The sequence below is a fragment of the Grammomys surdaster genome, unplaced genomic scaffold (genome assembly GCF_004785775.1).
Source record: "Grammomys surdaster isolate TR1022 unplaced genomic scaffold, NIH_TR_1.0 1030, whole genome shotgun sequence".
NCBI lineage: Eukaryota > Metazoa > Chordata > Mammalia > Rodentia > Muridae > Grammomys > Grammomys surdaster.
This window is the reverse complement of record NW_021605449.1, coordinates 73,046-96,951: the sequence shown is the minus strand read 5'-3', so window position 1 is coordinate 96,951 and position 23,906 is coordinate 73,046. Positions and strand designations below refer to the sequence as shown.

General features: G+C 35.9%; 1 protein-coding gene across 1 annotated transcript in view; it reads right to left on the bottom strand.

The window, feature by feature from the left end:
• Window positions 1–23,906, bottom strand: part of Birc6 (baculoviral IAP repeat containing 6) — a gene marked incomplete at its 5' end in the record, with an annotated part of 151,414 nt that overhangs the window by 63,851 nt on the left and 63,657 nt on the right. Inside the window, 19 exon segments of the mRNA XM_028783179.1 lie at window positions 1,276–1,323; window positions 1,326–1,401; window positions 1,904–2,058; window positions 3,612–3,728; window positions 5,830–5,983; window positions 7,871–8,004; window positions 9,487–9,642; window positions 9,980–10,163; window positions 10,845–11,060; window positions 12,286–12,417; window positions 13,742–13,869; window positions 17,147–17,284; window positions 18,353–18,486; window positions 19,013–19,235; window positions 20,192–20,538; window positions 21,001–21,209; window positions 21,363–21,577; window positions 22,883–22,982; window positions 23,234–23,560. Of these exon segments, the coding sequence (XP_028639012.1) occupies window positions 1,276–1,323; window positions 1,326–1,401; window positions 1,904–2,058; window positions 3,612–3,728; window positions 5,830–5,983; window positions 7,871–8,004; window positions 9,487–9,642; window positions 9,980–10,163; window positions 10,845–11,060; window positions 12,286–12,417; window positions 13,742–13,869; window positions 17,147–17,284; window positions 18,353–18,486; window positions 19,013–19,235; window positions 20,192–20,538; window positions 21,001–21,209; window positions 21,363–21,577; window positions 22,883–22,982; window positions 23,234–23,560 (3,193 nt within the window).

Here is a 23,906-nt window from a genome sequence, read left to right as displayed (position 1 = left end):
TTGAGAGCACCCAGAATACTGTTCAGGCCAAGATGGGTAAATGCCTATCTACAGATCACCAAGCACACACAAGATGCAGCTAGCTTTGAAGAAGTAATGTACCACCTGACCTTACAACCGTGGAGTTGGTAGTGTGCTGAACTCAAGGGACACAGGGTGAGAGCTCCAGAAAGAGAGATACATTTTAGTTAAATGCATAAAAAACAAAAACACAATCAAAACAAAACAAAAGTAATGCTGAACAAAGGAATTAAGGTATGGAGTGTCAGGATACTGAACATACTCAAGTAAACAAATAACCAATATGCATTCCTGTACTTAACAGACCTCATGGTGCAATTAATCCAAACATGAGCTTCCTGTGCTCTAAGAGAAAAGCCTTACTAAAAAGGAAAAATAATTCCACAACAGCAGAAACACAGAAGAGAGACCCAAAGAACAAAGGAACAAAACCTTCACTGTGGAAAAGAATACATTAATGCTGAAGAGATAGTGCAGCATGTGAAAGCATTTGCTGTACTCCATCTAAGGATGGGAGTTCGAGTACCCAGAACCCATGTAAAAAGCTGAAGGTACAGACAACACCTATATCCCTGGTACTGTAGCAGAGACAGTGGAATTGCTGAGGCTTGCTGGCCGGCAACCTAGATCCAAGGTAAGTAAGAAACTGACTCAAGGGAATAAGGAAGGCAGTGATAGTGTAGGACACCTTATGCCTTTCTCTACACACGCAGGAAACACGGAGACACGTGTACACACACACACACACACACACACACACACACACACCTATGGATGGAAGGAGGGGAGGAAAAGGGGAGAAGAATGGACGAGCAAAGAGAAAAAAAGGGAAAGAGAAAGAGGCAGGGGGAAGCAGAGAGGAGGCTTTGGTTTGGTTTTGTTTGTTTTTCTGTGATAGGTTCTCACTATGCAATAGCAGACCCAGGCTGGCCTAAAACCCATGCCAGAACACCTGACTTAAAACATTAGCCAGGCCTTGATACTGAGCTTTCAAATTGACGTAGAGCTCACTATAGTTCCAGCTGACCTAAAGCTCACTCTGTAGACCAGGCTGGCCTCAAGTTCCTCCACTTGCCTGTCTCTCAGACACTGAGATTAAAGGTGAATGCCATCAAGCCCAGGCACAGAGCACTTAAATTTGACCAAAATAATACAATCTGAACAATAAAGATAATGTACATTTTACCCTAATTACGTCTATTTAAAAACTTGCTATTTGGATTCAGTAATGGTTTTCCAGCAAAGAAACCTTACCTTGATTTAATGAGATGACAGGTATCCGGTTAGCATTATATAAAAAAAATCTGCTCCATTCTCTTTGTTCCCGGATGAACTAGAATTAAGGCTCAATGTGAGCCACAACTGAAGAAGTGATTCCAACTTTTAAAAAAACATAAAGGAAAAAAACTAAGATGAGGAAAATGTACTTATATTATGAAGTACCATTCAAACAAAACTCTTTATGCTTATAATCTTATGAGCAAATAACTTGTTTCTCATTACCTCCTGGCTATTTTAATTAGGTTCGCAAGCAAACATATGTTAAAATTTTTGATAAATTATAATTTAGCTGAATTAAAATATGTAATTCCCTCCATACCCCATGCTTTCCTCAACGAAAAGTGGGAAGTCAATTCTTTTAAACCACAGGGTTATATACAATATAAAGCAGAAAGGAAGGTATCAACATTTAAACTCATGAAAATAAAAAATGGCTAATCACTAAGGGGAGGGGGAGAGGAATCAGTAAATATTCCTAAGATTTTTTCTCAATTAAATATAACAAAGAAACCATCATGGTCAGGTCATGTATAAACTTTTCATTCAGTTCCATCTAATAAAAAATTATGTCAAAATATATTACTTTCTTTTAAAGTCCTACCTGAACATGATGGACTTGTAGCATGGAAAAAAGTTTATTAAAACAAACATTTAACATCGGGACAGATGATAACTGTATAATGAGCTGGCTGTTCTGGTTTGCCGGTTGTAAACTCCCAAGAAGTGAATCATCTGTTCCAGCTGGAGATTGTGAAACTGAAAATCAAACACAAGTACCACAGTATGAGCAAGGTTCAGAACACATAGGAATTAACTAACAGACAATAGGTTAAAAACTGTTTATTAAAATTAAATTGTAAACAATGGTTCTACAATAGTATTTGGGAAAATGGCCTTTTATGAATTACCAGAAAATGAAGACAAGAAAAAGAAACTCCCTAATTCACAACACTACTCTCTACCACTTTTCCAAAGTTAGTGAAAGGAAAAGCTTTACTAATTATTAAGAAAGCAGTTCTAGAATACTGCGATATGTAAAGTGCATGCATTTATGTTTTAAAAGTGCTCTGCCACTGAACCAGACCTGCAACCCTGCAGTTCATTAGTTCTTGACCTTGACTGCATTTTTATAATCAACTGCATAGCTTTTCAATGTTTGCTGTTCAGCTCACACAAGAATTAATAAAATAAAAATGTATTTATGAGGAGCAGAAAATGTAAGAACACTGTGGAGAAATTTATGTTACATTCAGAATATTATTAAACTAAAAAGGGACACACCTGGGTGAAGGATAGTGATTAAGGGCAGGAGAGTAACTGAAATAGGTATAATTTTTAAAAGGCTTCCAATAAATTTTAAATAAGCACTATCAACTAATGAAATGGGATCTTGAAGGGATAGATACTGCACTGTCTCATGTCATGAGGGGACTGGACCCAATAAACCAGGTTCTCGTATTAGATGAGAGATGCTGCACAATGGTTTTATGCACTAATAGCAGGAGTTGTCTCCTTTTATTCCTTCATCTTCTGTGAGCAAGAAAGAAATGCATATTGTCAACTTTCTATTTACAAAGGGAAGGTAGTATGTTGTGAGTTCTCTCAAACCATGATCGTCCACAACACTTCCAACTCTCCACATGTCTTTCTTCATCCACTCTAGGAGACAATGAAGTGGCATGTATGACTAAGGAGAAAATGTCACTGTTAACTCCTCCTCCTCCTCAGCACAAATTCCTTAATATTGTCTTTGATAAGCAGGGTATGCCTTGAAATGCACTCCCCTGACAGCAATAAACCAATCTGTACACATCAACATCAGCAATCCTCAACTCTGGCAGATCAACTGTCTCTGTCCAGATCATTAGAAAAAGATTGCCTTTCTTTTACTGTAATGGAGTGTGATGTCTCTCAATTTGGTTAGGAGACCTTTGACTGACATTTCACTTACACTATCAAGCCTAGTATCTCAAAATAAAGACGCTAATACTTAAAAAGTGTGTTGTGTCATGGATGTATAATAAAAATAGTAAGTTGTACAGTATTCCCTAGAATTTCCTTAACGTCACAACAGCATATAAACAGGAATATTCTTTAGGTTTCTGGACTGAATCTAATTTTGGCACACACCTCACATGTCCACTTGTGAATACACTACCTCATTTCACGACAGGGCACCAAGTTAGAAGGGTTGTAAGTCATATACTCAAAACTCCTTCAAATTACCACACAGAATTTTAAACTTGTCCTTAATGATTGTCAGAAAAAGAATAATCCATTGTAACCATGTGAATTGTAATCAAACTTACAGGTAGGAGATGTATTTGTTAATGCTTGTAAAATGGAATCGGCTTCCAGAGTAGACATCATTTTCAACATAAGTTCTGCTTGCTGTTCAAGGCCAACTTCTAGACGTGCATCTAAAGCTACAAAAGGGAGGAGGAGATATCTGAAGAGCATTACTCATGGACACCCTACTATCGAAATGTGCCAACATCTGATCCCAGAAGAGGATGATGAGGCTTCTACTTCACAAAAAGGAATGCTGGCATGTGCTATCAAGGACTAAAACCAAGGGGTATATCTGAGCAACAACTTGCTCAGATGGGAAATAAATGGCACAGAGACATGTGGAATAGAGCAATGACATAATGATGATGAGAAGGAAATACGCTAAAGAAAGGGAGATGGCTTCCCCCTCACAAAGAGAAGAGAAAAATAAAAAACAAACAACAACAAAAAAACACCATCAATAGAGGATTATCAGATATAGAAATAAATACTACCTTATCATACTAGGCAAAAATAAATGTATAGATACACACTCACATAGTAACACTAAGACAGTTATAACTACAATCCAAATCTTGGTTTCTTTTGACAAATTTTAAAATATAGTAATTATAGAAGAGACTAACATTCAATACAAGCAAAAGTAGAAAATGATGAAGTTGAGGCATCATCATACTTTGTCCAAGAACTAGAAAATGATCCAAGAATAATGACTACTTTCACGGAGCCAGAGGCCATTTAAAGAGTCATATCGGTCATATCTTAGACAATTTACATATTCAACTAAATGAAAGTATTTTACTGAGTATATTTAATAATCATACATGAAAATGATCAAAATTATAAATATTATATTTACAGCTTACAATGACAATGAATGACATTAATAAATTATAAGCACCTGATTAAAAGAGAAAATCAAGGACCAAGTTAAAATTTAATGAAAACCTATCTAGACACATACTCAGTGTTGGTCTCTTATGTACACACACAAACACACAATTAAGGTAAAAAAAACTTAATAAAGAAATTAAAGGCAATTCTGTGAATAAATAGGCAAAGACCATCTAACAAAAACCCCAATACCAGACACTGGAAGCCCTCTTTTGAGCTGTTAGTCAAGGCTGTCCAAGAGACTGCTAAAACATACAAACTGTTGCTATTGCCTTTGGAAGCCCACAAATATGGAAGGTAAATCCCTATTGGTGAAGATACCATGCATGTCAGAGGCCCCTGAGCTAGAACTGAGCTGAATGTTTCCTCCCAAAGAATGAGCAGCTCTCTACTGGAACTTAAGACCTGCTCAACAAGAGAGAAACTACACCTGGTACTACAAACCTAGCTAACTAAGTGGTAGTGAAGTCATGGATCCTGGAGAAGAACCTACAACCACCATTTTTCTAAATTAACATAATCCATACCAACAAGTGGAACATTAGTCCTTAAAACCCACAGATAAGTGTAGTCTTCACCATACCAAGGAAACCTCTTTGCAACAGATGGAGAGCATTATAGGAAACAATAATCAATCAAAATGCAGAGCTATAAACCCAATCCCCATGGATACACCTAGAAAACACTCTTGTACCTAAGGCTCAGAAAACATTGTAGAAGAGTAGGCAGAACGACTGTAAGAGCCAGAGGATCAGGGAGTTGGTTGGTGGTGAGACTGTTTCCCAGTAGTGTCAAATATTAGACCCATACAGTCTCAGCAATATGCCTGCCCAAACTGCCTGAAAACATGCATACAAGCGACATTCTACAGACTGAGTGCGTGATTTATGTATTCAGGAAGATTATCTATCTATCTATCTATCTATCTATCTATCTATCTATCTATCTATGCATGCAATACAATGAATAAAAATAGAGGACATCGATTTGAAGGAATGCAAGTAGGGGGATATGGGAAGGTTTGGAAGAAAGGGAAGAGGGAAATGATGTAAGTAAGTATATTGTAATCATAAAGAAAAAAGAAATTACAATAGAGTAATGTATTATCACTTCACATATCAAACAATCATCAAATAGCTTAGAGTTACTTAGAAATATCAGCACAGACCACCAATACATGGAAGCTCTTTCAACATGCTGACAGAAACAGATACAAATGGTAAAGACAGTCCACTAGTGACAGCAAATTCAGAAACTGTGTACACAAAATTCAACTTATCAAAAGAAAACACAAATTTATAATTTCTTAGCATATCCCTTAAAATGTTCTTATGCACTTACCCTGAGACACTGAAACGCTGACAGTCTGGGATCCATTCTTCTCTGTGGTTGATGGTGGTTTTGCTACAGGCATCCCCAAGCCTCCAATGTAAGGATTATAATTATAGGTACCATAATCAGCACCCCAATAGTCATACCATGTACTGCTTATGGGCTTTAAAAAAAAAACACAAAAAAGTTAATGTATTTACTTTATTATACATACTTGCAGTATTGTAATCAGTAAGCCTACAAAGTAAACATATTTGTCCTAAATTCTCCAAAGTTGTTGGAGTTTTATTAATTTACAAAAAGGTTCGGTAATATCCTGCTCATTGCCAGACAAAAGATTATAACCTGAAAGGTAACTAGTATTATTAATAAAATGATGTACAAAAGAGCAATAATTATGTAAGTATTACAAGTGCATCTCCATTAAAAATGGATAGAGAGAACCAGAAATGGAGAGAACGCCAAGTAGCTGCTTGAAATTCAGGTAATCCATAACTAACTAACATCTCCTGGCTTCTAATTCTTTTTTTTTTTTTTTAAAGATTTATTTACTTTTTGATTTATATGAGTACACTGCAGCTGTCTTCAGATACACAGTAGAAGAGGGCATCGGATCCCATTACAGATGGTTGTGAGCCACGATGTGGTTGCTGGGAATTGAACTCAGGACCTCTAGAAGAGCAAGCTTTTAAACGCTGAGCCATCTCTCCAGTCCAAGAATTCTTATTACATAACTGTTCATGGCTATGTGAGTTTAAGAGAGAGAAAAAAATATGTACTATATATGAAACTATCAATTTTTAGAAGTTCATTTATTAGCTGGGCAGTGGTGGCGCACGCCTTTAGTCCCAGCACTTGGGAGGCAGAGGCAATTTCTGAGTTTAAGGCCAGCCTGATCTACAGAGTGAGTTCAAGGACAGCCAGGGCTACACAGAGAAACTTGTCTCAGGGAAAAAAAAAAAAAAAAAAAGTTCATTTATTTAGTGTGATACAATGGTAAGAGATTGGTTCTCTCTTTCTGCCATGTGGATGCTGGAGATCAAAACACCCTTGTCATTAGTACTGTTAACTTTTTATTATGTTATTATATATATATATATATATATATATAATATATATATATATATATATTTTATGTGTATTAAATCATATGGCTGTGTGGCACACATGCCTAGTACTCGCAGAAGCCAGAAGAAGATATCAGGTCCTGTGGAATTTGAGTAACAGATGATTATGCACCACCATGTGGGTACAGGATATCAAGACCAGGTCCTCATTATGAACAGACAGTGCTCTTAACTGCTAAGCCAAACTTCGAGCCACCTTGTCATTGTTTGTTTTTTAAGAGCCACAAAATACTGCAGCTTACTGCATGCTGTAGCTGAATAATGGGATACATTTGGTAGCAAGTGTGCATGGTTTTACTTATTACTGCTTTCTGTAAGATTAGAAAAGGATTTGATAGCTTATTAACTTTTTCATAGCACCAAGTCTTTTGTTGATTCTATATACTGTTTTTTTAATATCTATTTCATTAATTTCTTGCCACCTGTGTTTAGGATTGGATATTTTTTTAAAGCCTCAAGATTACGTTATTTATTTGATATCTATAATATTTTTTATTATGTGTACTTACTGCTATAAACTTTCTTAGAACTGTCTTGCAGCTCAGAGGTTCTGAATAGATACATTCTTAATATCATTTGTCTCTATAAATTTTCTTAGTTTCTGCTATGGTTTCTTGGATGACCCATTATTTATTCGGAAATATGTTTTTGTGGTTCCTTTCTCTTATTACTGACTTCAAGTATTACCACATTATAGTCTAGTAAAACACAAGAAATTATTTTAGCTTGTCAGTGTGTGTTTCTTAAAGCTTCACTTGGATACTACAACGGATCATTTGGTAGAAAGTTTCATGTGAAACTTTCCTAAACAATAACCTTCGAATTGCTTATCTAGTGGATGGAATAATATGTATACAGATCTCCTAAGTCCAGTTCATTCCCAGACAAAATGTGTAAGATGAAATTATTCTAACACAAAATACCTTAAAAACTTTGGCTGCAAGAGGATCCTTTTCTAGATCAATATCTAAAGGATCAATGTCAACTTCCATGAGATCTTGAAGTAGCTCAAGGTCAATTTCCTTATCTTTTTCCAAAGAAGAGAGAGGAGGCGTACCTTCACAAGAGAAAAAAAAAAAGATTTCATTGTTATTACATGAAATTTAAATGAAACACTGCATTATGTTATAGAACTAAACACTTCATTTGCATACAACATATACATTTTAAAATATCTAAATATATATATTTAAGAATTAACCAGCATACAAACATCACTGGACAACACTATAAAAACCTCAATGCAATATCAGATAGTCAGTTATCAGCTCTTCTTAAAGTGAGATAAATCTTACTATTCAAGATAATCATTAGTTTATCTAAAATGGATTAATATTTTGTTGAACTTATTATGTAATTCTCTTTAAAGTATTTCAACCATAATCACAGTAGTATCAAGAACTTAAGCTAAAGCCAAAGAGAATTAGGTTGTGAGACTATTTACTTATAAAATATTTACTATACAAAAAGTTATCTTGCTCCCAGATGCTTCCAATTTTTTAACTTGCAGTGATTACTTTTTAATCCTTACTTTTCACTAAATACCCATTTATAGAATGTCCAGCTAACAAAACCCTTTACTAGTTTCTGTGTATGTATATAAAAACAGTACGTCATTTCTTTGTACTTAAGAAAGGGCTAGAGGTAGAGACGCATGTTAATTAAGCCAACTACAACATGAGGAGCTAAGCGAGTGCAGTGATGACAAAGGCAGGTACACAAGCTTCTTGGCTGCAAATATGAACTGCATGCAAACAGTCCTTCAAATGAAGAATGAGGGAAACTATAACTAAAACAATTGAAAGTGACTATAGGATGGGGTGTGCGTGTGTTCAATACTAAACAAAAAAAGTAAGGATTATAAAAAAAGATTATAAAAAACCGTCTGGGCCGGGCGGTGGTGGCCCAGTGGCGCCTTTAATTCCAGCACTTGGGAGGCAGAGGCAGGCGGATTTCTGAGTTCGAGGCCAGCCTGGTCTACAGAGTGAGTTCCAGGACAGCCAGGGCTACACAGAGAAACCCTGTCTCGAAAAAAAAAAAAAGAAAAAGAAAAAGAAAAGAAAGAAAACCTCAATTTTTTTTTTCTGTTCAATTTTAGACATTTTATGAGTGCTTTCTTGTCATATACATGGCATGTGCAAGCCTGGTGCCTATATAAATAAGAAGAGGGTGTCAGATCCCTGCAATTTGAGGTTGTGAGCCACTGTGGGAGCTGATTCTTCTGTCCCAATTCCTTCCTAAGTTCCTAAGTTCTGAGTATTGTGTTTTCTGCAACAGAAAAGAAATTAAGATAATATACAAAAATACTTACAGTGCTATAAAATGAAAGCAATACATAAATTACACTAAGTTAAAATGCTTAGTATACTATGAAATGATAGCAAAAGATATTTAAAAAAAAAAAAGTCCCGTTTTAAAAAACCTAACAGAAAAACACAAAAACTCAATTTTGTATGTCATGAAAATTCTTCAGCTGAAAACCCGTTTTCATTTAAAAGACAGACGTGAGGGCTATTTTCAATATGACTTTATAAGTCACCTGCTATGTCATGTGTCAAAGGTTCATCTATGGTCTCCAGCAGCTGAACGGAAGACTGTGGGAGGGAGTCGTCAGAGTCGCCAGCTGTTGCACCGACATCATCACTCACTGTGCCTTCTTCCATCGCTTCTGAGGCCACTGGAGCCAACAATTCTCCTGTGTTGGACAAGATGGTCCTAACCATTTTAATAGTTTATATGTTTTTATTACCCATAGGAAACAGATGAAGAAGCTAACTGGTTTTCTAAGGTCACAGAAGAACCAGTAAGCAGCATACTGCTTACTAATAATCAAACAAGGCTTCCCTAACCGTGTACTCTAGTCATCTAGCAACTTTCTAAAACCACTGTTCCAACTGCCAACAAAGAGTACTTTAAATGGTTGCTATGGAAACACTTATGCATTTAGGAACTCTCTTACATTTCCCTTTCGATATTACTTGAGCAATAACAAGCTAATTCTGACAAACCATAAGAAAAAAATCCTGACAAACCTGCTAGAATGTCCTGCAGCATACAGGTTAAAGAGTACTGAGCCCAGGCACCACCCCAAGAGATGTCTCCTCTATTGAAGTCAGTTCCAACCAGAAGCAACAACAGTCTTTCTAGCTGTGGCTCATTCACTATCTCACATAGATGGATAGTTGGCCTGGTCGCATTTGCAATACGTGCAAGAACCTGAAACACATTATGAAATCATGTGCTTAAAATACCAGTTAAATTAAAAACTAGTAATAGAAACACCAACTGACACGACAGTTTTCAAAGCAGATGTTTAATTTTTCTATAAGTAACTTAAAATGAAATACAAACAATGAAACTTTGCACATTAAATATTGTATCAAGATTTATCTATTTATTTATTTATTTATTTATTTATTTATTTATTTTCAATCAGGGTTTCTCTGTGTAACTCTAGCTATCCTGGAACTTGCTCTGTAGACAAGGCTGGCCTGCCTCTGCCATGTTGACTACTGAAATTAAAGGAGTGAGACACCAGGTACAGATTTTGTGACTGGTTCTAAATTTGGGTAAATATTTACAAACACACGATGAATGTGCTGCAGGAAAACCATCATAGCATTCAAAGTCATTCAGTAATCTCATTTATGTTTATATACTTACCATGTGAATTCATAGATGATTAAAGATAGGTACACCCAAATTATCTACATTTCAAAGCCTCGAGTATTAACCAAATAAAAAGTTGCATCTGATTTTCTCAGGAACTAAGTGAAAAGTACATCTTCAAACCTTTCAAGGCATTATAAGACAAGGAAAATGAACACAAAACAGAAAAACTAAAACAACTCTTTTTATTAGTCATGTCAATCAAAAACTGAATTGCAGCTTACTTACCTTGCAGATAAACAGTAAGAGGTCTGCATGGCATGTGAAATCCATGGAGAGGAGAAACAGGACAAGCTTTTGCACTACTGAGATACAACGGTCATGGGCCAGAGTAAACGGAAGAGGTTCTATCTCAGGGCTCTCTTTTGTTGTTGTAACTTCAGTGTCTAAATTAGAACGAGACCATTCTGCTGTGCGGCGCAAGTGAATCAAATCCTTAAAATGCTGCATACAGAAGTATACATGATTTAGAGCAATGTTTACTTAATAGAAACTTCTCAGTATATACTTTTGTAAGATGAAAATATACAACATATAACTTTTTTTGTTTGTTTGTTTTTTTCGAGACAGGGTTTCTCTGTGTAGTTCTGGCTGTCCTGGAACTCACTCTGTAGACCAGGCTAGCCTCGAACTCCCGCCTGCCTCTGCCTCCCAAGTGCTGGGATTAAAGGCATGCGCCACCACCACACGGCCAACATATAACTTCTAAAGCATAGAATTTTCATAAATACCATAAGCTTCCAAGAAAAAATAAGGGAGGGTGTTTTGTTTGTGACCCTGAACCTCTGGCCGTTTTGTCTTATCTTGCAGATGCTCGGGTTACAGGCATCTTCACACCTAGCTAAAGATGAAAAGCTGTCTATATTGCTTAGAACATAAGTTATCTCCTATTTAAGGCACATGATATATAAAAGAATTGCATATGGGCCATAAAATAGATAAAATCTAATATTTAAAACAAATCTTACCAAAACATTGATTCAAATTATTTCAATATCTAGAAAAGTATATGCTTTATAGAAATAGAAAATTTAGAAGTTAAGCTTCAATGTTACTTAGGTCGTATGTAAATATCGAATACGAATACAAATTTAATGGATATTTACTGTTTTCTCTATTTTGAGACAATATAGTCTTGCTTCTTGTAATCCACCTGCCTAAACCCACTTAATGTTGAGATTATGGGCAAACACCACCATGAGGAAAAAAATTTATTTAAAAAAAAAAATCACCGGAACTTAATTCAGATGTGACAAAGACGGTGCTTGAGTCATATGCACAGCTTGATACAAAGAAATTTTAATGCCAAATCTAAATGTTTGCATAACATAACTAGAGGAAAAAGAAATGACAAAGTATTTACTTATTATTTTCTTTAAAAGGCTTTAAAAGGATAAGATCATATTTATAATGCATTTTATTATACCATGAAAATAAGACAGAACCATCAATGTCAACTCATCAATCAGTAAAACTACACAGGAACTACTTGATCTCTAATTGACTTACTCAGAGTCCACTCTGAAGGTTAAATACTAGGCGGTAAACACTACATTTCCTTCAATAAAGCTGAATGCTCTGATTTTGAACGTTTTTAAGATCAACATGTTATTTAGCTTCCCGATCATTATTTAAAACCTAGGATTACGTTGCAAGGGGTGGATCTTACCTTGGAGGTCGCCTGCTTCAGTTTTGCTTGCTCTACTAGCAGTTTATATGATGAGCCTTTGTTACTCTGTATTTTTTCTTTTTCCATCTGTTCCACCAAAGCCTTCTGTTTTGCCTTTAGTAGGTTAAGTTGCTTAAAATATAAATAAACAACTTAATCTTAAAAATACCAATGTTAAGAACAAAAACATAATTATTGTATTTCTCTCAGAATTCATACTTCAAATAAACAATCCTCTGAATAAAAAATTAGATTACTATGGCTAGAAAAATAGCTCAGCAGTTTCCTGATCTTGCATAGGACATGGGGTCGGTTCCCATCACCCACAAGGTAGCCAGCAACAATCCGTAATTACAGTGCCAGGAGACCTCATATCCTCTCTGGCTTTCTCAATTATCAGGCGCTCATTATTCAGGCAAAACACTCATATACATTAAAAGTAAAAATAAGTAAAATCTACAAAGCAAAGTACTGATATATTTGACATATTGAGGCCAAGACTACAACTCTGAAGAGGCTAGACATAAAATGAAACACACTGTAGAGCTCCCCACCAATATTTTACTTAATCATTACACACAACAAACAAGACAAACTTAAAGTCAATAAAATACAACACTACCTATAATAAAAGTTCAGAAGAAATGAATGAAACAAAGAATGTGAACACTGGGGGAACCTTTACATAGACATGCCACTCCAACTTAGGAATCACAGTAGGCCAGACGGTGGTGGCGCACACCTTTAATCCCAGCACTTGGGAGGCAGAGGCAGGTGGATCTTTGGGTTCGAGGCCAGCCTGGTCTACAGAGTGAGTTGCAGGCCAGCCACGGCTACACAGAGAAATCCTGTATCGAAAAAAAAAAAAAAAAAAAAAAAAAGAATAAGAGTAGGCTTGAGAAAATGATAATGTACTAACGTCAGAAAAACAAGCAAAAGACTAAAAATATGTACTTAGAAATTAAAAATTAAAAAAAATGAAAGAAAGAAAATTTACTTAGCATATCCAAATATCCTGGATGAGAAAATGAGTGCAGGTTGTTCCACAAATTTAAATTCAATACTAATATTCAAGAAATTAAAATCTAAAAGTTAGAGGCACAGATGACGAATAACTTCATCTAAAGGTCAACTCAAGGCCACGAGGAATTGAAAAGTATTATTGGATTTGTAAAAAAATAAAACACCAAAACACATGGTAAATGGCCTCATGGAAAGCCAGAACAAAGAAAATCAACAAACCCTTTAAACAAGAACAATTCTTAAACAATAGGAACCGGAAACCAAGAAGTTTAAAGAGTATCAAAACTAAGTGAAGTAGATGTTTGCCATTTTACAAATAAGGTCACCAAAGTAGTAAACCAACAACCGAGGCAGCTTGCTAAGTTCCTGTGGAAGGTCAACAAATAATACCAAACGACAGACTCAGAACTAAAACAAAGCTACAGACCATTACCTGCTTATGATGGACAAGCTGCTTTCGGAGTTTTCTGGAATATAATCTATCGAGGCTACTTCCTCCCTTGGAGGATCTATTTAAGCTCTGAGTATGCAGATTATTGTTAATAAAACTCCACTGGTTACCTGGAAAGAAAACTTTTTATTAATAATTCTTTTAAATATGACTTTGGAGTAATTTCTATACAACAAAAACAAAAAACACAACAATATATCAACCAAGAAAAAGCATTTTAAAGACAACTCTCTGAAGGTTAAACAAATGACTGACAACAGAGTTCTGTACCCAATCTCTTCCTGAGCATTTCAGACACTTTGTCACAATGCTTACGATTCATTTTGAGCTGAGCAGTAGTGGCCTACATCTTTAGTCTCAACTCTCGGGAGGCAGAAGCAGGAAGATCTCTGAGTTTTAGGCTAGCCTGGTCTACAACAAGTTTTAGGAGAGCTATCCTATCTCAAACACAAAACAAAACAAAAACACCCATTTTTTTAATTGGGTTATTTAGTTTTTCAGAGGTTAACTTCTTGGGTTCTTTATATATTCTGGATATTAGCCCAATATTAAATAAAAAGTTGTAAAGGTTTTTTCCCAATCTGCAGGTTGCCGATTTGCCCTATTAACAGTGTCTTTTGCTTACAGAAGCTTTTCAGTTTCATGAGGTCCCATTTATCAATTCTTATCTTAAAGTCTGAGACATTGGTATTCTGTTGAGGAAATTTCCCCCTGTGCCAATAAGTTGGAGGTGCTTTCCCACTTTCTCTTCTGTTAGATTCATTGTATCTGGTTTTATGTGGAGGTCCTAGATCCACTTAGACCTGAGTTTTGCACAAGGTGATAAATATGGATCTATTTTCATTCTTCTACATACAGACAGCCAGTTAGACTAGTAACATTTATTGAAGAGAAAGGAGGGGAAAAGGGGAACAAGATCAGGTATGGGGGATGGGGGGTGGAAAGGAGAGAAATCCAGGCGGCCAGGAGAATGAATGGAAATATGTAGCCTCAGGATGGGAGATGGGGGGGGGAACCCTCTAAAAGTAACAGAGATCTGGGAGGTGAGAAGCTCCCTGGACTCAATGGGGGTGACCTTAGCCAAAATGTCCAACATTGGGTAGAAGGAAATTTAAAGAGTCCACCTCCAGTAGAGAGACAGAGCCCCAAGTAGAGAGACAAAGATTCCAACCCACAGTCAAAATTTCTGACCCAGAAATGTTCCTGTCTAAAAGAACTGAAGGGAAAAAGTGGAAAATAGACTGAAGAAAAGGTGGTTGAGTGGCCTGCCCAACTTGGGATCTGTCTCATGGGGGTGGAGGTAGGGGGCGTGGATACTATTTCTGATTCTATGATGGATGTGCTTACAGACAGGAGCCTAGCATAGCTGTCCTCTGGAGAAGTCCTACTAGCACCTGACTGAGATAGATGCAGATACTTACACCCAACCATTGGACTGAAGTCAGGGAGCCCTGTGAAGGAATTAGGGGAAGGACTGAAGGACCTGAAGGGAAGGGCAATCCCATAGGAAAACCAGCAGACTCAATTAACCTGGACAACTAGGAGTTCCCAGACACTGAGTCAACAATCAGGCAGGACACATGGGCTGGTTCGAGGTTCCTGGCACATGTATAACAGAGGATTGCTGGGTCTAGCCTCAGTGGGAGAAGACACACCTAACCCTCAAGAGATCTGAGGCCCCAGGGAAAGGGGGTGCGGGGGGGGGTACCCTCTCGGAGGCAAAGGGGATGAGGAATTGTGGGAGGGGGAACATGAAAAGGGGAACATCTGCTGGAATGTAAATAAATAAATTAAAAACAACTAGAAACACTAAATTAATTTTGAGCAATATTAACTTTGATGTGTTCTACACAGGAAATAATAATAGCAACAATATGAATAAAAAGGTTTTGTACAACAAAGACAATAATAATAATATTAGAAAGGTTTTGTACAAGCATCAAAAAAGGCTATTCAGATTAATGACTGCCAAAATGGTTTTAATAGTTCAAAAGGCAGGCTGCATAACTACATTTACCCTTGGGGTTTAGAACACATCCACACTATTGTGGATGGTTCCATTCCTCAGTCTGGCCTAAAACCATTCTTTCTTCTCTGATCTTTTTCACTGTTATTTTGAGATAGGGTCCGACTATGTATACAACTCTAGTTGAACTTTACACAGAGTACGTAATGCTTCTGTTACCCAATCGCCGGAATTAAAAGTATATCCCTCCATTCAGAACAACTCTTCCCCCACCCCCACCCCCACCCCGAGACAGGGTTTCTCCCTGTGGCCCTGGCTGTCCTGGAACTCACTCTGTAGACCAGGCTGGCCTCGAACTCAGAAATCCACTTGCCTCTGCCTCCCAAGTGCTGGGATTAAAGGCGTGCGCCACCACTGCCCGGCCAGAACAACTCTTCTGATTGATTTTTTATTAATAACTTTAAAATGTTTTCCTATTTCTGACACTCATTAATCATCGTAGTTCAAAATCGTCAAACCCTGAAAATGTCTTCCTATCATTCCTCCTTGATAATATCAAACAATAAAAATAAAATTTAAGACTTCAAATACAATTTATTCTATATAATTTAATTCTATATAATTACAGTTAACTCAATGCTAATCCTAAAACTTTATCCTAAAACTAACTTTATCCTAAAACTGAGGAAATGAATTGATGCGCTCTTTTTTTTAACACCAACATAAAATAAATTCCCCACATCTGAGAGTACTCTTTCACCTTCCCAAAACTATTAATTTATCAAATACAGAACTGTATGGATTATATTTGCTATATTGACATGTTAGGTTCAGCTGCCTCAAATCTTGTATTAAAATCATTGGTGATTATAATGAATGCAAAAATACACTTGATTTTAGATGTCTGATTTCCCTTCATTTGTAATCTTTTGTGCTCCAAGCCTACTAAAAATTAAGTAATAATGTTAAGAATTTCCAACTTGAAAAATAATTGTTGATAAAGAAAACTGAACTAAACTGAATAGTATATTTTAAAAAATGGCATGCTACAATAAAATAAATTTTTAATGGAGAGGAAGAAAGAAATGTAATTAAGATATAATTATAAAAATAAAAAATAAACAAATGAAAAGTTTAAATCCTCCATAAATTCCGTTGCTATAACCTTACTTCTGAAAGTATTAAAGTAATGGTACAAGGGTGAAAACTATAGATGGACTGATGGACTAAAATTCATATCCAGATAAAGAAGTGTGTCCATCGAATATAAATTCTATTTCTCAGCAGATTCATGGAGAAAATTAACTCATGATTTACATAAATTACATACATCTGGTTATCTCCAGGTCAATAGCCATATCAGGAACAAGTGTGGAGTCACTGAAAATCCCCACCAACACATGATTATAAACTTCTGATACCTGTCAGAAACCTTTCCCTGTCTTTACCATTCAAAGGTTTCTTTGCAGCTGCTGCTTCATCTTCAACAGTGGCCACATAATCCAGTAACCTGGACACCAGCATAACGACCCAACTGATCATGGGAATATCCAGGACTCCTTGAGAGAAAAGAGAAGGGGAGATTCAAGTAAACATGAGTTCTAAGGACAACTGAGAAACCATCTTACAACACACTGCATCATGACCAACACCTAAATATTACAATGTACCATAAAATTAGACACTCATGGACACAAAGTGAGTAGAAAACTAAATGCAATAAAGAACAGGATACAAGGGGCTGGAGAGATGGCTCAGCAGTTAAGAGCACTGACTGCTCTTCCAGAGGTCCCAAGTTCAATTCCCAGCAACCACATGGTGGCTCACAACCATTTATAATGGGATCAGATGACCCTCTTCTAGTGTGTCTGAAGACAGTTACAGTGTACTCCTATACACAAAATAAATAAATCTTTAACATAAAAAAAAGGACAGAAAAGAAGATACAGGACACACAGGAAACTAAAATAAAATGTATACCACAGCTTATACCTCATACTAACAATTATACTCTATAGCTTATTTCATGCTCAAATGAAACCTATCACTGGCCAAAAAGGAAATACATAATACTTATACATAAACATATGAGGAGGCTGAAAGACTACAAAAATGTTCAAGTTCACCATTCAGGAGACAGAGGTAGGTGGATCTCTGTATGTTCAAAGCAGCCTGGTCTACATAATGAGTTTCCAGACTAGTGAAATCTACATAATAAAATCTTGTCTATTAAAACAAAAACAAACAAAAATCTGGGCATGAATCCCAGCCCTCAAGAGGCTGAAGAAGAACGGTTTAGTTTAAGGCCATTCTGGTCTACATAGCAAGTTTTAGGGTAGGCAGGCCTACAAAGTAAGACACTGTCTCAAAAACAAATAAGAAAACGTCAAGATAGATAGATGAACAGATAGATAAAAAACAAACCATCTAAATTCACAATTCAAATAATGGGTTAAAAAGACAACTTGCTTGTGGTAGTCAACCACAAGAAAGCCATTCATTCTAAAGCCTGTATCACAAAATGATTAAAATGTACTACAATGACTATCAAAGAACATCAAAACTATTTCAGAGAAACAGTACTTAGAGTAACTATAAATACTAAAGACAGTCACTTTATATAATACCTTCTGTCCTTCTGTGCATGGTTAACTCTGGCTGAAGAGGGGACAATAAATTATCTAAGAGATTAAGTAAGCTTTCCAATACTCCACTGTTACTAAGTGATCGCTGACCAATGCAGGAGAGTAACATAAAGACCCTGCAAACAGATTCAAAGAAAATGAGCAGTGAGAATCAATTTAAATTGTTCCACTTTTAAAGAAATGCATTCACATAGTAATTATTATAAAGCATGTTTGCTTCTAAAAATCATTCATTGGTAAGTTAGAAAGAAAGATTTCTATCAGGCAAAATGATGTAAAATGAGTTACTATTCTAGTTATTGGTTATTTTCTCTAATGCTACCCATAAGAAATCAGGCACTTAGCAGAGAACAAGCTCTATCAGAGCCTAAAAAATCACATTTAATACATAAAGCACAGCATGATCCTGTAGAAACTACATACTAAGACCTACAAAACCCCATAGATTGATAAAGAAACTCTCCAAAGTGAACACAGTAGAGCTCGTGTCCTTCATTTAGTACTTGCCAAACCATGAGAAGACCTATTTTATTTTACATCTGCATTTATTTTACTATCCATGTAAACAAAACTTCACACTCTGACAATGACTCTACAAGTAAAAGTCATTTACAAGAAACACCACCAATATCTCCAACCTACCTATCTTGTGGGAAGATGAGAAGCTGTTCTGAATTATACAGCTCCTGAAGAACATTAGAAAGGAACTGGCCCCACCATCTCTCACCACCACACAGCTGAACAAGGAGAAGGCCAGTATGCAACCGTATCTTTGGGGTCCCACTGATGCACAAGTGTTTAAACAGTTCTTCACAGGACTGAGCATGAAAGGTACTCTGCAAAACTGCAGGAACAGAATGCCCTGCTACAAGACAGAAACAAACGACTCATCTAAGTACATGTATGGTGTTGAGAGCAACACCAGTACACTACATACACATTCTCCCCCAGCAATCAGTAAACAATTATATTCTATTTATTTTGTGACTTATTTACTGCTTTTATATAGAAATTAGTTGTAAAATATTTAGCAGTAAGAAGAGATAGCACATACGTTGTGTTTCTTGTTTCTGTAGTCAGGTTTATCAAATTCCCTTACAAGTGAATACGGGAATAAGTATAAATAGGAAAAAAAAAAAAAGATCAGACATCTGAAGAAGGGATTATAAACATAATTGAGCAATCCAAAGTAGTTCATGGCTAGAATACACTACTGCTGCTGTATTAGGTCAGAATATATTAACTAGTCTACTTTTATGCAATGCTTAATGTTTTCTCACTCAAATACAGATGCATAGTAATTCAACAAACCTAAAAAATCAAAATTCAATTAAGAAACATTAGAATAAGAAGTAGGCAGATCTCTGAGTTCAAGGCTACCCTGGTCTACAGAGTAAGTTCCAGGAAAGCCAGAGTTATAAGGAGAAGCCTTATCTCTAAAAAACAAAAAAACAAAACAAAACTTTAGAAAGAAATAATTGGAATAAAAGGCATGAGGATGTACTCAGTAGGAAAGCACCCATTTACCACAAGCCCTAGATTCAATACATAACATGGCAACAAGAATAAAAGATCTTTAAAGGAGATATAAATGAGTGAATCTATAGAAATTTCTTAAGTACATTAAACAGGATATCAAACTAAAAATGTCTAGATAGATCATGAAGAGAACTTAACTAGTATGAAGACCTAGCAATTCAATCCCCAGCACAACACATTCATTTAAAAAAAAAAAAATTCCCAGAAAGTAATTCTATATACTCAAAACATGCAGCAGAAAAATACTGAACCATTCCCAGTCTCACTGAGCCAAGTACAAACCATTGGAAGAGTGTAGGAGACTGAGCAGTGTGTCCAGTAAGTATCTCACAATGGTGCGTAACTGCTCTGTGGATGATGTCTGAATCAGGTCTTCCGGAACTGATGTTTCACTCAACGTCTTCCGACTTGCACCTATGGCTACTTTGAGCCTCTGTACTGCATTATGAGCCAGATTTAGTTGAAGCTGTAGTTGAATACAATCTTGATAAGCAGAAAAAACTCTACTGTCCTCCTCAACTGCTTTGTCTGGTTTTCGCAAAAAGTATTGTGCATTGTTCGCACTATTGAGAGGAGGAAGATCAATACTTTGCAAAAGAGCTTCCAGACGATGACAGGCTAAGTTATATCTATGAGTAAAAATAAATGAACAGGCATTCCTTCAGTCTTCTTTTGTATCTACACACTAAATAGCACATCTCTTAAAATATATTCAAGCACAATTACTATCAAGAATTAATCTTGGGCCAGGTACTGTAGTGAACACCTTTAATCCCAGTACTCCAGAGGCAAAAGTGGGCAGCCAGCCATCAATGAATGGTTCGATAATAGCCACAGTCACTTCTAGGCCACCCAGACCTACAATAGAGACCCTATCTTAAAACCAACAAACACACAAACAAGCAAATGAAATAAACTACTGTTCACAAATATTAATAAATGCTACTCCCAATTAGCTAACAATATTCTCATGTTTTCAATCCTGCTGTAATCTACACGTTTGTCCTTCTTTTGCTCTTTTCTATGTAGATACAGAAAACATTCCTTGGCAGAAATAATCTAACAAAACATATGAGCAAATTTCTATTAACCTGCACTGTATATCTTCCTGTAGAGCAACCATCATTGCTAAATGCTGGTCGATTTCTGGTTGGCTGGCAGATTCTCCTTCGCCTCTTAGAGGATCATGCATTAACTTTAGTTCACTTTCCCAAGGTAAGATATAGGTATGCCCATAGTAAAATCCTAAAGGGATCTTTGCTCTGGCATTTGTGCTTCCATAGCGTCCAATGACAGTTATCTGAAATGAAAAATTGCAAATACACATACACATGTGATAAAATGTAAAAATCTGAGCTATGTATTTTGAAAGATAAAGGTATACTCTTTAGTAATATGTCAATGTAGTACTATGAAACACGAAAAACATAGTTACTTCCTTAAAGTTCTTTACCTTCATGAATCTGCACACAGGTGGAGGTATTAAGTCATGCAGAATTAGTGAATGGGTACTTATATCAGTTGCCACGACCAAACGCCTTCCATCCACTTCTTCTCCTAATGTCCATATGTCAATTGATAAGGATGCCAAGTCTCCACAAGTAGGAATCAGTACATCTGTCAACAGTATAGGTCTTCCAAAATCCAAGGTCACAAATCTCCTGGCTCCTATAAAGGAAAGAGAAGCTCATGGACCATCAAAACAGGATCAAGTGACCAAAGAATATACTCAAAACATATTAAAGCATTCTTAAAATAAAAAAATCAAATTATTAAATTATAAGAGATTTAGCTAAGTACCTTTATCAATATTTATTCATAAATTCTATAATTCCTTAGTATGTCAAGGCTTGAGATTTGATACCAAACTTGCTGAAAACTCTATTATACTTTTGAAAAAACTGAGGTCAAAGGTTTTAAGACTATTAAGACAAAGCAGTCAAGTATAGAGTGAAATCTATACATATTCAAACTTTGCAATTTAACAACTAAACCAGTGAATGCACTAAAAGGTAAACCCTATAAAGTCCCAATCTGAATATTATTTGTCTTAATTTCATCACTAGATAAATTAGACATACCAAAGTGTATTATGTAACTTTACATGTGAAAGTCTTGTTAACTTCTGAGGCAGAGGACTAATATAATGGGTTTAGTATACATAGAAAATTACATAGTAATATTATCAATAAAAAATACGACTCAGCAGTTAAGAGCATATACTGCTGCTCTTCCAGAAGCTATGCTTGATTCCTCATGGGGCTCATATGATTCAACTATGTCCACTAGTTAAAGTCAAACTACAGTATAAACAATTGCTCACAAGCAGAGCAAGAAAATCTTCCTCTACATATTATTAACACTAATGCTGCTAATCAACTTATAATTGAATGAATATAAAATAGCAACAGAATTCTATAAGTTTTAAAATTCCTCTTCTAGAGCAAATATGATTCAATTGTTCATATGATGAAAAACACCGATACAATATGTGCATTTTCTCCATAAGGGTATTTTATATTTTTCCTGTTCCTACAGGATAAAACTAAAGACTAGTAGAATTAGGTTAAAAGTAGCTAAAATGTATCTGTAAATATGTATGCATCCATCCCAATTACAGACTTCTGGAATACTACATGACACAAATGTAGCTATAATGTTAGTTTTAGGATATTGCCATATAGTCCAGTTCTAGCATAATGGCAACAAGAATTTAAGCATACCATTTGTATCATTTATATTTCAATAGGAAAAACTTAGATACAGAGAAATCTCATTGTTTCAATAGAAGTACCCAACCCAACCAATTTACACCTCCTGCAGTTATTACTCTCGGTAGAATGCACTTACTTGAGAGAAAATGTACTTTATTTGCAATAAGTCATAAAAGGGGCCCAAGAGACCAAGCAAAAATAATAATAATAATAATAATAATAATAATAATAATAATAATTCTAGAAATACAAAGATTACCTGACTGCATTCGCTCTATAATAATGGACTGGTGAGGTGGCGGCTGAAGAAAATGTGAGGCATGAGAAATTGCAAGGGCCAGACCAGAACCAAGTAGATTCTAGACAAGAACAAAAACAAAAAAACCACCAAAACAATACAACTTTGTACTAATACTCTTGCTCTGAAAAACCTTCTAACCAAAACATTAAATTAACAAGTCTAATTTCTGGATATACATCTTGAAATATTTTATAAAAGCAAAATGACCTAATACACTTTCATGATGATTTAAACATTTGACTTTCACAGTTAGAATTTATTTTAATAATATAAGAATCTAAGTTAACATTTACTTAAAACATCATTTACCATTCTAGACTTGCTGGAATTTTTGTTATGTGCAGCAAGATTCACTGCTGGAGGATCAATGACTGAGCCTGGAAAAAGCTGTGCAAGTTCAGCATTAATCACAACAGAAACTGCTTCATTGGGTGGAGTGAGTGGTGGAGTCATAAAAAGGGGTGTTGTTTTTGGAGTGGGTGGAATAACATCAGATGGATGGATGAAAAATCCAGGAGCAGCCACTGGGTTGGAAGGCACAGCATTGTGAACAGGACCTGCTGCTGCTGCTGCTGATGCAGCTGCTGCTGCTGCTGCTCCTGTTGTCTGGTGCAACTTGGCTTCAAGCTTTGCTTTCTGTAAAAGAAGTAAAAGCAACACCTATAGAAGAATCCTGACTAAGTTGTGAAGAACACTTGATGATTATATATAATAAACTCAAATGAGATTAACAAGATCCTGGTTACATAAGATCAACATGAACTTAACAACACATGAAGCCCTGCCTTGTTAGGAACATTTCTTAGTATACTATACACAATTTTCTTGCAAATTAAGGGAACTAGATAGTGCTCAAAACATGAAAAGCAAGCAGAACAATTAATTATAAATAATGAAACCAGTTCTGCACAAAACAAAATGAAGCAAAGTGAATTCAACGTTAACTGACAGGACACAATTTCTCAAGCAGAATTTGTACAGG